This window comes from Scardinius erythrophthalmus, assembly GCF_964197995.2.
Source record: "Scardinius erythrophthalmus genome assembly, chromosome: 5".
Classification (NCBI taxonomy): Eukaryota; Metazoa; Chordata; class Actinopteri; order Cypriniformes; family Leuciscidae; genus Scardinius; species Scardinius erythrophthalmus.
In genome coordinates this window covers 23,042,313-23,056,870 of record NC_138225.1, presented here as the reverse complement: position 1 = coordinate 23,056,870, position 14,558 = coordinate 23,042,313, and the positions used below count along the sequence as shown (strand labels likewise).

At 37.8% G+C, this 14,558-nt stretch overlaps 1 protein-coding gene across 8 annotated transcripts in view; it reads left to right on the top strand.

Moving 5' to 3' along the window:
- dab2ipb (DAB2 interacting protein b) overlaps positions 1 to 14,558 on the top strand; it is a 176,207-nt gene that overhangs the window by 135,840 nt on the left and 25,809 nt on the right. For all 8 annotated transcript variants that reach the window (XM_081367111.1, XM_081367115.1, XM_081367114.1 and 5 more), the window contains 2 exons: positions 522 to 1,076; positions 12,571 to 12,715. In XM_081367111.1, the coding sequence (XP_081223237.1) occupies positions 522 to 1,076; positions 12,571 to 12,715 (700 nt within the window). The remainder of the gene's footprint in view (positions 1 to 521; positions 1,077 to 12,570; positions 12,716 to 14,558) is intronic.

Sequence of the window (14,558 nt, the reverse complement as noted above, 5' to 3'; positions counted from 1 at the left end):
TAGTGATTCACGATGGTCTGTGGCCTCAGAAATAACTGTGACATTTAGTTTTATTCTGATCTCATCCTCCATTGCCTCCTATGTTATAAGAGGATGGAGGGATATCTATAAGTTAACCTCTATTATATTACAACAAAAGCTTACACTTATACAGCACGATGCAGGTCAACTTTATGGCCGTCCCTCGTATATTAAACCACATGACTTCACACTGGAAAGACTATTCTATTAAAAAGGCCAGTGAATGACATTAACTGCTGAGTGATGTCACACAGTATTTACAGCACCATCCTGCTATCTTTATGGGAAGGACATGAAGTGATCTAAAATAAAGGGCCTTTTAATTCCCAGCCAAGGGTGGGTGATCTGAAGCAGAGGGTATTTAATCACTGAGCCGAAAAGCACGTCATCTCTAAATCACTGACCCTGTTAGATGCCACACTGATGCGGTAATAATCCGCTACAGCCTTGGCAAGGCAGCCTAACTGTCCACTAACCTCACAATGCCCTTCTGTCTCTAGGACAACAGTCGGCGGGTTGAGAATACACTGCGGCTGTGGATCATCGAAGCAAAAGACCTTCCGGCCAAGAAAAAGTACTTCTGCGAGCTCTGCCTGGACGACGGCCTCTATGCCCGTACAACCTGCAAACTGAAGACGGATAATGTCTTCTGGGGTGAACACTTTGAGTTCAATAACCTCCCTACGATCCAGAACATCACTGTCCATCTATATAGAGACTCTGACAAGAAGAAGAAAAAGGACAAGAATAACTATGTTGGGCTGGTGAGCATTCCAGCGGTGACTGTCACGAGCAGGCAGCTGGTTGAGAAATGGTACCCGGTTAGCCAACCCAATCCAGGTAAAGGGAAAACAGCTGGTCCTATGGTCCGCATCAAGGCCCGGTACCAAAGCATGAACATCTTGCCCATGGAGCTCTACAAAGAGTTTGCGGAGTACACCACCAACAACTACATGCTGCTCTGCTCTGTGCTGGAGCCGGTCATCAGCGTCAAGAACAAAGAAGAGATGGCCTGCGCCCTGGTGCACATCCTGCAGAGCACCGGGAAAGCAAAGGTAATGTGAAGGCTCAGACATTTTGTCAATTAGCCAAGGGGTTTTCCACCTGTGGTCCAGGGAAGTGCCAAAGGGTCTGTGGAAAGCTAAATAAAAATTGCAGGGTTCATACCTACAACCTTTTGGTTTCATCTTTAGATGTTTAACCATCACAGACTGAAATACATGACCTGAAGTCTGTATTTGTCTACTGCACTCATACCATTCATAATTCTAAGAGGGTTGTAGGTATTTGAATATTGGCCTTTGCTAGAAGTAACGTGCATATATTCATCTGGAAAAAGCTGACACACAAATACATGTCACGTGACCCGAAGAGATTTCATATAGTTGTTACTAATGAGTGTTATATAAATCTTTATCTTATATATTATTCAAAAGTTTAGGGTTTTTGAAAGAAATATCTTATGCTCACCAAGGCTGCATTTAGACTATTTGATCACAAATAAAAAAATTACATTGTTAAACTGTATTACAATTTTAAATAGCTGTTATTTTATTTTAATATATGTGACCCTGGACCACAAAACCAGTCTTATGTGTAATTTTTTTTTTATTATTATTATTTTTTTATTGAGATTTATACATCATCTGAAATCTGAAATCATAATCTTTCCATTGATGTATGGTTTGTTAGGATAGGACAATATTTGGCCGAGATACAACTATTGAAAATCTGGAATCTGAGGGTACAGAAAAATATTGAGAAAAAATTGAGAAATTCGCCTTTTAAGTTGTCCATTTCTATTGGCGATAGTGCTGCATCCATTCACAAAAATAAATGTTTTATATAATTAAGGTGGGAAATTTACAAAATATCTTCATGGAACATGATCTTTACTTAATATCCTAATGATTTTTAGCATAAAAGAAAAATCTATAATTTTGACCCATACAATGTATTGTTGGCTATTGCCACAAATATACCCGTGCAACATAAGACTGGTTTTGTGATCCAGGGTCACATATTTTAAATGTTATTTATTCCTGTGATGACAAAACTGAATTTTCAGCAGCCATGACTCCATTCTTCAGTGTCACATGATCCTTCAGAAATCATTCTAATAGGCTGGTTTGGTGCGCAATTTCTTTTTATTGTCATACAGTTGTGATGTCATCTTTTGTAACATTATAAATGTCTTTACTTTAATATAATGTATATAATGTAAATACTTTAATTTAATGTATCTTACTGAATAATTGTTCTTAGATAAAGAATCCCCAAACTGACCCCAAACTTTTGAACAGTAGTATGATTCTTTATAAATCTTAACATTATTTTGTCGTTCAGAGTTAGAAACCATTGAATAGATTTGTTAAAAATATATATTTTGTAATTTATTCATTAATATTTAGAATAATTTAAACATTAATTTATAAATCATAAAACATTATGTTTATAATTTATCAATTCATATTTCAATTAAATATTTATGTGACCATGTATTTACTTTTTGTAACTATTGCAAATCAATTTCTGACTTTTCCCTGACCCTTTCCTTGCGCATTTAGCTTTTTCACTGATGCTCTTATTGAACTTCAGAGGTCACGGTCAATCAAAAGTAATCCAATTCCAGTTATCTTCTGTTATCTCTGCTGTAGTATCCTGCTGTTACTCCTTGCCGTTTGGGTTAACAAAGGGATACTACATTAAAGAGATTGCATGTAGTTTGTATTGGTTACATCTGTGAATCTTTGTATTTATGTGCATAGGATTTCTCATGCTGAGAGGTTTTTCGGAGGGATTATCCCCTCCTGGTTCTCACAGCCTTCCGCAGGATCCAGAGAGCAAAATAGCAAATCTTCCCATTATACCATAAGGGAGGAATAATACGGCTGCTCTTATCTGTATTGGCTGCTTTTCTGTTGGTCTGGCCCTGATTGGCAGATCCAGGGTTGATGTAGATGGTATGTTTGCAGTGACTCACAGGATGATATAAACACAAAGGCAAAATGACCTTAGATGGAGGTGGATAAGCCTCTAGTTTATGTATGGCATTTAGTGAAGAACATGTTTAGACTGCACTAATGTCATTCACTGTTTGAGGGAGAACAGGACAGACAAACAGACTTTTTTAGATATGAAGTTGAGTTTTTCTTTTCTGAATATTCTCATTATCATAATCTGTGTGTGGAGTTTAATTAGACAAACTAAGCATGAAACAAGATTTTCAGACAGTGAATCTACTACGATGTTTTTAATCAGGGTCCAGGCATGAGGGTCATTTCAATGGGCAGCTCTCGGGAATACTGATTTATTGCTGCCTTACAGTCCAGGCTTTTTAATCCAACATCTTGCAGTCACCCATCAAGTAGTTGAACTGGTGCCATTACCTTTAGCCGTGGAGAATCAGTGAAATGAAGTGTGAAACAGGTTTTTTACCAGGCTATTTTTTGAGGGAGTTCTGAAAACATAAAAAATATGTTTTTTGTTTTGTTTTGTTTTTGTATTCTTAATGGTAAGATCCCTTTGAGAACCCTGATAGCAAACATTCCAGGCTTCCCATAGACCCGGTCAACCAAAAAGTATCAGTGAAATAGTGGTATCTGAAAAAATCAAGGTACAATTTTGATCGTGGTAAAGTCATTGTATTTTATATAGTGAATATTCATTTAAATGTTTCACGCTCTACTGAAGATATATCTGCTAGATAGGCTGTTGCTCCTGTTTAGTATAAAACTTGCTTCGCAATGATACAACAATCTTCCATTTGCGAGCAAATTGCTCATTTCAGTCAGTTATTTTTTTAGTGAATTTGTCAAACTTGTTCACAAATGGGGTCTGAATAATTAATTAATCATTCATTCTCAATCAAAAGCATTTTGTTAAGTCATTTTATGCAGTAATCACATATGACTTCTTGGAAATAACAGTCAGTTTAGAACTGTTCGTATCAGTGATGTCGTCCTTTGCTTATATTTTCATGTTGGCTGAAGTGCAGTGTAAGTTGTGAACCACCAAACTGTCATTAGAGATGGTCACTGGTCCACGAATGACTGACTGATCTGCATCATTATCCTGTGAGTGCTGACTCTTAAGACTGCCTGCTCTTTCCATGTCATTATTAAAAGTCATTAGTGTCTTTTACTGGTCAGTTGCACTTCACTTCTTTAACTACTGGGTAAGAAGTGTCTTCTGTCACTAAAGCAACTAGTTTTCAAAGAAGGTCATCATAAACGGTCAGTTGCGTCACTCATATCCTCTCCTGCCCTCGTCCGCTGTCCCGCGGGGGGAGATCAGGCCTGTTAGTCTGAAGCTGTTAATTACTGCTCCTTAATTACTCTGCTTCTCAAAGAAGCCCTGAGGGATATGGGCCGTAACACCAGTGGAATCATCCAGGCTGTCCAAGGTCATTTGTTTTGTGGAACGTATTTTAAATTGTAATTATATTTCACATTGTTACTTTTTTTCTGTGTTTTTGATCAAATAAATGCAGTCTTGGTGAGCATAAGAAACTTTTGATCAAACTTTGAGCGGTGTATATTTTAGGAAAATGTTTTAGGAAAAATACGTAGGTACGTGCTACTTATATTGGTTTATATGCCAGTAAATGAAAATGGTTAAATATTGTTCTTTTTCATTTAGTGAAAATCTATGTGGGGTCATCTGTCATCTTGATCATTTTTGACAGGATTTTAATTATGTTTTACATCTTGCATTAAACATATTGAACATAAATAGCTGTTTGGTCTCAATGATAGTTGAAAATAAAACGCTTTGAATATCTCCAAAATGCTTAAAGATATTTTAGCTATATCGCCCAACCTCAGTTTTGACTTAAATGAGCGTTTCATTCGAGCAATGAAGACTCGGTTTAGTGCTTCAGTTTCCTAACATCATGTCTCTCTGCCTTAAATGTGTATCTGATTAAATCACTCAATAGTCATGTTATGAGTGTTTAAAGCAAATGTAGAGGATGTTTTTTGGGAGTTATTAGTTCTACTTCAGCAGGCTTGTTTTCTCTCTCTGATTGACACATAAGTTGACAGACCAAAATAAAATAGGACTAAATAAGGTTCAAATGAAGATGAAGCAGACTCGTCAGTGTGGATAATAGCGCTTGTCTGTTTATGTTCCTTTGAAAAGTCTGGACACAGTTAGTTGAGCTACCAAACAGAGCCTGCTGTGACAGATTCACTGGGAATGATTTAATGAAGGAATCTCACTCTAATAATACACACAGTTTGTTTAGGTAATGTAGCAGTGGTCACATTCTATCAGTAAGTACAGTAGATATGGTAGCTGTATTCCCCTGGCTGGTCCTGAGACCAATGTGCTTGTGATGATGTGAAATATGGAGAAGAGATATCCCACAGAGACATCAAGCCCAAAATGACACAACAACACTCACTTATCACTTGCTTGAGTTTCGTGTGGGTGTGATTTTCATGGTACATCACTTTTTTCTCCACCCATAAAGTTTAAATTAAGGGTAATTAAGGGTTCCTACAATCATGGGAAAACATGGGGGAAAAGTAAAAAAAAATCTGAAATTCTAGCTGTGCTTTTCTCTAAAATATTTCATCAGCTAGATATTTCTCTTTGAAAATTTCACTTTTTTTGCCACATTAAAATGTCAGGATGTATTTTTTTTCTTACTGGAGAAATGTAGGTTCTTAAAATTGAATATTATCAGGGCTTGAATTTCGGTGCGGGATTGCGGGTATTGCGCATATTTTTTATCATTCCCGCAGGTCTCCCATTTATAATGCGGGAAATTCCCGCAAACATTGATTCACTTTAGCATGTAGGTTCAGGTTGTATTAGTAAATTAATCCACGCAGATGGAAAATCAAATCAGTCATTTTAAAACTGTCTGCGAGACGCAATTTCACAAACAGCGTGAGTGATTCAGCGGCGCTGCGTCTTCTATCTCGCGTCTCTCAAAATGGGTTGCACAATGCAATCGTTAAGCGCGCAGCAGGCGGCGGAAATACACTCTCGCGTTTCGGGAGTCGATCGGGCCAGCATTGCATCACGAGTAACTAAAGTTTACCATTTGCACGTCTTTTCAAGTCTCACCAGTTTAAACAGTCACGCGATTTTAAACTCTTCGGTACTTGCGCGCTGTCTGAGAGATGCTTTTTTCTCTGCACACATACATAGAGTAAAGCAGCCTCACAAACAGCTCGCGGGTAACAAAAGTTATTTTTCGTGGATTATAAATCGCTTTAACAGTCAAAAACATAAGAAAATGATGTCAATTTCGGTCTTGGAGAGTATCCTCTAATCTAAACACAGTCGGTTATGTCTTAAATAAGCATAAATCGCACGTGACCGTATAATGAAAACAGGATCCGTGCACTAGCTCTTAAAGGGACAGCAGCCATATGTGTCTGTCATTAATTTGTTTGTCAAAACAACAAAACATAGCTTTCATTTTAAGGAATCAGGATTAATAGCCTATGAATTTAATTTAGTCAGGACTAAAATACTACCCAGTGTTATTTTACATTTGATTAGGCTACTTTATTCAGTCTCTGTAGTATTTCTGAATAGCCTACTAGTTTTAGACCTAAGCAAAAACTTTTCTCTTTATTTCTCTTTATTGATATCTTTATTCTATTGTATTTATTTGTGCTACTTTTTTCAATTTAATTCAAAGATTGAAATCAAGCTTCCTTGAGTTGTGTAAATTCTTAAGAACAAAATGACCCCATTGTAAAAATGCAATGAGTAGGCTAAGCATACATTTAGGCGAGATAAATGTAATTAAAAAAAAAGTCTAAACTCCCCCCTCAAATTAAAAATCCCCCCCCATAAGAATCACCTAAGGGGGGATTTCCCCCCCATTTTCCAAAATGAAATTCAGGCCCTGATTATACATGTAATTTGCATTTAAAGGAATAGTTCACTCAATTTTAATATATTTTAAAATGTATTTTTTTTCCTGTGATGGAAAAACTGAATTTTCAGCAGCCATTGCTCCAATCTTCATTGTCACATGATCCTTCAGAAATTTGCTTATTTGTTGCTCAAGAAAAAAAATATTTTTATTAATGTTGAGAACAGTTGTGCTGCTTAATAAGCTGCAGGAACTGAGATTAAAAAAATAAATATATATATATATATATATATATATATAGTAATGCATTTTGACGTTGCATTTTGACGTTGCATTTTGACGTATACACTATTATTGTGGCAAAGCAACAGCTCAGCCAGCATCTTCCGTCATAGACATGAGACGAGAGTCATTATCTGCATTTTCCTTCAGCGCGCATATCTTTCCATCTTTCCTCTCCTCATCCGTCACCCTTTTTTTTCTTGTTTTCTCCCCATTCTGCCTCTCTCTCTCTCGCTCTGCCCATCACCTCTCTATCTCCTTATCTTGTCTCAGACTCATACTCTGCCATTCTCTCTCTCTCTATCTCGCTTGGCTGCACTTTAAGGCAGGCTGGCTCTGAAAGGATGTCATTTCTGGTCTGAAGCAGCACATTGCCCTGACAGCTATTACAGAAGTCGTGCTTCGCTGTAGATGTGACATCCACTTCAGCCGGCTCGCAATGCACACACACTTTTCATGCATCTCAAGAGTTTGGGGTTAGACAAGGTATTAATCTGTTTTGTGATATGATGTAATCGTGATGTCATGTCTGCACCCTGTTGTAACACACGTGATTATTGATGACAAGAGATGATCACATGGACTGCAATGCAATACGTGAGACCCAATATGCAGAAATGCACAATACAAACCATAGGCCTTTAGCAATCATTACATAATCATCTGATTATTTCTGAAGTGATCCATGACGCACTCTTGTGTTGTGTTTACAGACCCCTATGAAATCTATATCAAAGTGTTGTCTTTTAACCCATACTGTATGTGTTAGCTATGAGGCCATATTTATGCTACTGTATTCTTCAAGGGTTAGTTCACACAAAAATTAAAAAAGAATGTCATCAGTTACTCACCATCATGTCATTCCAAACCTAAGACTTACTTTTATCTTCGAAATACAAGTTAAGATATGTTAAATGAAATCTGTAAGATTTATATTCCTCCATTGACAGTCCACTCCACGCAACTACCACTTTGTCACTTCAAAGAGTTCATGAAGAGATTGTAAAACTAATTTGTGTCAGAATAAATTATGAGGCAGAACGTCATGATTGTGACAGCCCTAATAAAACATATGCTAAACACAACATGCAATTAAGACATAATTGAGTTAAATTTATTTCTTTTGATTTAATTTAAGTAAACTGACCCCAGATCAGCTTTTTCAGTTTCTAGATGGGGTGTGTTGATGAGATGCAGACTGTTTAGCAAGCATAAGAAGGTAAATGTTGAGGACATATTGTTGTAACATATTGTTGACCCACTTTAGTCATACAGCACAACAATCAGTCTTATCTCAGAAAGCACACTGGAAAAAGCTGCCCCGCAGCCTAGCATTTCATTAGCAGAGCATTTCTACATTTCACTGAGGGTCGTGAGCGCGCACAGCTACGCAGAACAGAATCATACGCATATTTGCACACATGCAATAGAGAAAACTCAAGGTTATAGAGTGTGGGTAGATTGAGAGCTGAATTCATCGCTTCTGTGATATTTGACTTCTCTCACACACTTACACATACATTACAGCATACGCTTTCTCTCGCTCTCTCTCGAGCCTCCTTTCGTCTGTCTGCTAAATACCATCTGACCTTCTCTGACCTCTTTTTTTTTTTTTTTTATAGCTGGAGAGGGGGCGAGATAACAACTAGTGTTTCAGTTTACAGCTTGCCTTTAGATCAAAAGAGAAATGTGCTGAGAATGACACGCAAGTAATGATGAAATTGGAGGAAAGGTATTCATCTTTGGTCATGGAAAATCTATGGAAGTTCATTGATCAAAAGGTGTAGGAATTCTTTAGGTCTTTTGCAACAATCTCTCTGTCTTTCTTTCGCTGTCTCTCTGTCTCTCTGTCTCTCTCTCTCTCTCTCTCTCTCTCTCTCTCTCTCTCTCTCTCTCTCTCTCTCTCTCTCTCTCTCTCTCTCTCTCTCTCTCTCTCCCTACCTACCCCCATTGCTAATATTGTCTCTCTCTCGTCCAGAATATCTTTACACAACTGAATGAGTCATCATCTTATGTCTTTAGATTAATGAGGTTGTGTGTTTGTGTGTTGTAGTCTCAGTGACCTTTAGTTTTATTTAAAGGCCTTTGATAGCGAGTCACATTTAGCTGTCCTGGGTAACACAAACACACACGGACGTTCATAGATGTCATGCACAAAGAATGGACTTTAATAGGACTCTTGCTTTGTTTTGTGCTCGCACAAATTTTGTGTGTGAATTTTTACTCCTGAGGTGGGGTAGTCATGATACCAACGGTTCAGTAGTTTATGCTAAAATGGAAAAGCTATTGAACACATTATTTTAGTTCAATATTAATACTCGATGCTCAGTACTATGGTACTGTTGAAAGAATACATTTATTTATTTATTTATCACCTAATTTTTTACTAAGAGCTAATGATATTTTCTACCCTTGAACATGAACCTTGAACACAAACCCTTCGGAATTTTCATTATTTAATATGTTCATTAAGCCGCTCTCCAACTGGGGACCACTGACCACCTCCCACAGTGTAGGTGATTTCAGGTTTTACAACCCATGTGGGGAAATTTGGTCAAGACAATGTAGGCAAAATCTCTCTCTCTCTCTCTCTCTCTCTCTCTCTCTCTCTCTCTCTCTCTCTCTCTCTCTCTCTCTCTCTCTCTCTCTCTCTCTCTCTCTCTCTCTCTCTCTCTCTCTCTCTCTCTCAGCTAGAGCTCACAAACTGCTGTCTCGGTCAGATGGTTCCTTCTTTATGAGTTTTTGCTTCCAGGGAATGCAGAGAGACCTGAGGGATTTTATCTCTTCATTTTAATCCCTCCATCCTCTCTTTATAATTTTTTTCCTTTTGTGCAACATATATTTCAGTTTTCTTCAGTTCCCCTGTGCAATGGCTTTGCTTTCCTGTGCAGCACCTATTTTTACGCACCTGTTTTATTTTTTGTTTTTCTGCTTTCCTTTCCATTTTAGATTTGAATTTATGTTTCACTGTGCTTAATGTCTTCTCCTCACTTTCTCTTGTCTCTAACGTTTCCTGTGTTTCTCTCTCGTCTCGTTCTGATTAAGGGTGAGCTATAGTCTAGCTTATTAACTCTGACAGTAATGGACAATTTTCTTGGCCTTTTCTACAAAGTGCCCACTACTGTGTGTGTGTGTGTGTGTGTGTGTGTGTGTGTGTGTGTGTGTGTGTGTGTGTGTGTGTGTGTGTGTGTGTGTGTGTGTGTGTGTGTGTGTGTGTGCGTGTGTGCGTGTGTGCGTGTGTGTGTGTGTGTGTGTGTGTGCGGAGAGTCTCAAGGCTCATGAGATCTCCATCTGTGTGGCTCTTAATGGTGCTGAGGATATTCTTCCGGCTCTGCTGATCATACCTTTTATAAATTAACAATTATTATACATTTAAGAATTAAAATGTGGGACAAGCTTGAATACTGAGGATTGTTTGTATGCAGCGTCCAAAATTTGCTTTTCTGGCAAAATCTGCCATTGGTTCAAATTTGCCAAGCATAAAATTTCTTACCCACCATGAAACAGCATTGTGCATTATTTTCTTTTAAAAAATAACAATGGGATTATTTAGCAGTCAATCACAGCATCCTTTGTTTCTTTGTGAAATGGCACCTCACATTTTTGTTTCAATGGCTCAATGCGAGGTGTATAATATGTGCTTCTGGGAGAAAAAACTTTTCTTAGATAAGCTTATAATTGTAAGATAAGGTAAAAGTTGTTAGAAGATGTGGACCAGACATAGGTTGGAATCTGACACGTGATGGGGAGCCACTACTTTACAGTCAGGATTTCTACGATCATGCAAAACCTGGAAATAGTCCGGTCCAGTTACCATGGTGACTGTTCCCCGCATCAGCGCTCATGAAGGATATTTAAGCTCTGAGGCCACCGTACATCCACACTACCCACACTCCCTTTCTCCTGTATCCCAAACAAATGCTTTTGTTTTGACTTACATAATACCTTATAATCTAGTTTTTGTATTTTTCATATGGATTCCTCTGATATGAAACGTTCTCTCAGTAATTATATGGAAAAAATAATACTTAGTGCTGAAATTCTAAACATTGGTGGCCAAATATTTGTCCACATTTACCGTGAATGGAGATGTGCTACTCAAACTGAGCTTTAGACAAACTGTTCTGGTATCCAAAAAAAAAAGCCTATATACATTTCAAGGGTTTATGTAATTAATTTTTTCAATAATCTTTTCAATAATCAATATTTTTTAATTTATTTTAGTCTCTTAAGATCACCTGCATTTATTTGATCGAAAATACACTAAAAAACATTGTAAAATATTATTACATTTTAAAATGACTGCTTTCTATTTTAATATTTTTAACACGTAATTTATGCCTGTGATGGCATGATTTTAAAAGCTGATTTTCAGCATCATTACTCCAATCTTCAGTGTCACATGATCTTTCTGAAATTTCGGGTTACAGGGTCTCATTTATTTGCCAGGCTGTCTTTAATCCCTGTACAGACCTCTGTTCATGTCATCATTTCAACCACATAACTGAACGAATCCTTGGTTGAGACACGAAGAGATAATGACAGTAAGGCCTAAGGTCAAATCTATTTTATTTTCTCCCAAATGACATTTCATTTTGTGCCCTTTTTGACACTTTATTTTTGCAGGGTTCACTGTTAACCTTTATTTAAAAGAAATACACAGATTATAACACAAGACGTGCTGTTACGTGAATTAATAAGTTAATTTCTTGCTTTGTTTTGGACATGGGCCATTGATAATGTGTCTTTCCTTAGCATTAGGCTGTGTTGGCCAAAACAACACAATAGTGTTGAATAAAACATATTCAGTAACTGCACTGAGCGAAATAGGAATAGAAATTAGAGTGGGATACATTTAGTGAGAAAGAGAAGAGAGTTTTGTTACATGAATTATGGGGAGATATGTTCTATAATGAGAATGACATACCGGTAATGATATTAGGGTTTTTTTTCACAGACTTTTTTTCCTACATGGAGCCAAACATGACTCACCACTGTAAATAGAGGCTGAGACACACACTGAATCTTTTTAGGACACTGTGTGTGTGTGTGTGTGTGTGTGTGTGTGTGTGTGTGTGTGTGTGTGTGTGTGTGTGTGTGTGTGTGTGTGTGTGTGTGTGTGTGTGTGTGCGTGTGCGCATCACGTCAACAGCAAGAAGACTGATTTTTCTGTTTAACTCCCATTTGCTGGTTTCGATAGGTTCCCTGCCAGATAGCTTTGATCGGAGCAGCTTTCACTTCAGCACTAGCATCCTCCTTTCATTTTCTTTTTCTTTTCTTTCATGTACTGAAAGACATCAGTAGCACAACCGCTTCGATTGCAGACCCTCCACGCAATCTCTCCATCTACTCTCTTTTTTTTTTTACTAAGAGTACATTTTCTCCCAGATCAACATGTTTTTTTGTGATTGTGTGTTTTTGTATAGGACTTCCTGACAGATCTGATGATGTCGGAAGTGGATCGATGTGGGGAGAATGAGCACCTGATCTTCAGAGAAAACACTCTGGGCACTAAAGCTATCGAGGAGTACCTCAAACTGGTCGGACAGAAATATCTGCAAGATGCGCTGGGTAAGAGCTTCAAGTCAAGTTACCTTTATTTATATAGCACTTTTTACAAAACAGATTGTATCAAAGCAGCTTCACAGTGATAACATGAAAATAATACAACAAAGTTTGTTTCTAGAAGAAAATTGCGTCATCGTCCACCTTAAGAAAGGCAGATCAATAATATTGTTGAATATTAAATGTCCCCAACTAAGCAAGCCAAAAGCCAAGGCAACATTGGCAAGGAACCAAAACTCCATCAGGTGACAGAATGGAGAAAAAAAACCTTGGGAGAAACAGGCTCAGTCGGGGCCAGTTCTCCGACACGAGCGAACAGTGTATGATTACGATTCAGGCAGCATTACAGGTCAGAAGTCAGATTGGATCAGAACATTCAGAATATTAACCAGTTCTATCTGGTTGGAAGTCGGAGTCATCACGCCAGTTTGGAGATGAGTTTGTTGAGGATCAGTGCCGATGGCTGTCGTGTCGATGAGGCCTTCACAGGGCTGATGAGGCTGGCACTTCAGGGATGCGTCGTGGATGGGTCCAGGCGCAGGTCCACCATCTGATCTGGATACGGCCCGGATCCGGCTGACATCAGTAAACGACGGAATAAACAGAAAGACTGACATTGCGTAGATGCCATTCTTCTTATGATGTAACGAGTACATCAGGTGTTATAGGAAGTGTCCCCGGTTCCGGCTGACCTAATCTATGCAGCCTAATAATCATTTAACGGATTTGAATAATAGAAATGTATAATGTTCTATAGGAATGCCAGGTAAAAGAGATGTGTTTTTAGTCTTGATTTAAACTGACAGAGTGTGTCTGGTTCCTGGAAAATGTTAGGAAGACTGTTCCAAAGTTTTGGTGCTAAATAGGAGAAGGATCTACCACCTGCAGTTGATTTTGATATTCCAGGTGTTATGAACTGGCCAGAATGTTGAGATTTTTTTGTGTGCGTGTTATTTTCTGACATCATATCTGTTCCATTTGTTATGACCACCTCCAGGTAACAAAGTGACAGGACCACCAAAATAAATACATTATATAATATAATTATATAATACTAGGGGAAATTGTATCAGTGCAAACTGTCTGTCCAGCACAAACACTATAATCATAGAGACATTTCCAAAGTGTACTTTGTGGTTCCCCGTATTCCTTTTCGATAAGATTAAATAGCCGTGAAAACACGCACAAACATGCACACACATATCCAGCCTCCTTTGCTGTTGGCTCACTTTGTGTACGATAAGGCCTGTGTTTATTAATACCTCCTTATTTTAGGAATAAAATGTTGAAATGTCTGGTCTAGCAATTTATCTGCAAAACAAAAATACACTCTGCAAATTTCACACGTGTATAAATATCGACTTTGGGGGATCTAATAAGCGTACGTGTGAATGTGAGTGAATACACCAAAGAGAGTGAATCTCTCTTTAGATTTGCATAAGAAGCCATTTGTGGTGCTGAATAATGTATAGTTGTTTTTCTTAGATAAATGTGACTTGTGAAGTGCTGCTGAATTATTAAATGGTTCACTCCTAAAGACTGACTAAGTCCCTCAGACATCAGAGCCAGAGAAGGACAGCAAAGAGAGCAGATTACACCACATGGTTACATAAATAGCTTATTATGCGCAAGGGATGGACCTTTTGGTCATTTCATCTACTCTAGTTCTCGAGAGATAGAGCAATCAATTACCTCAGCACATTGCTGTTTTTTCAGTGTCGTCTTGTTCAATTGTTCGAATTTAAAAACTGATCTCATTTTCAAATTGAGTGACAAGATAACACCGAAAACACCAATCACAAAGTAAAACCTAAAGTCCATTATGTTTAGTTCTTGTGAAAATGAGTAA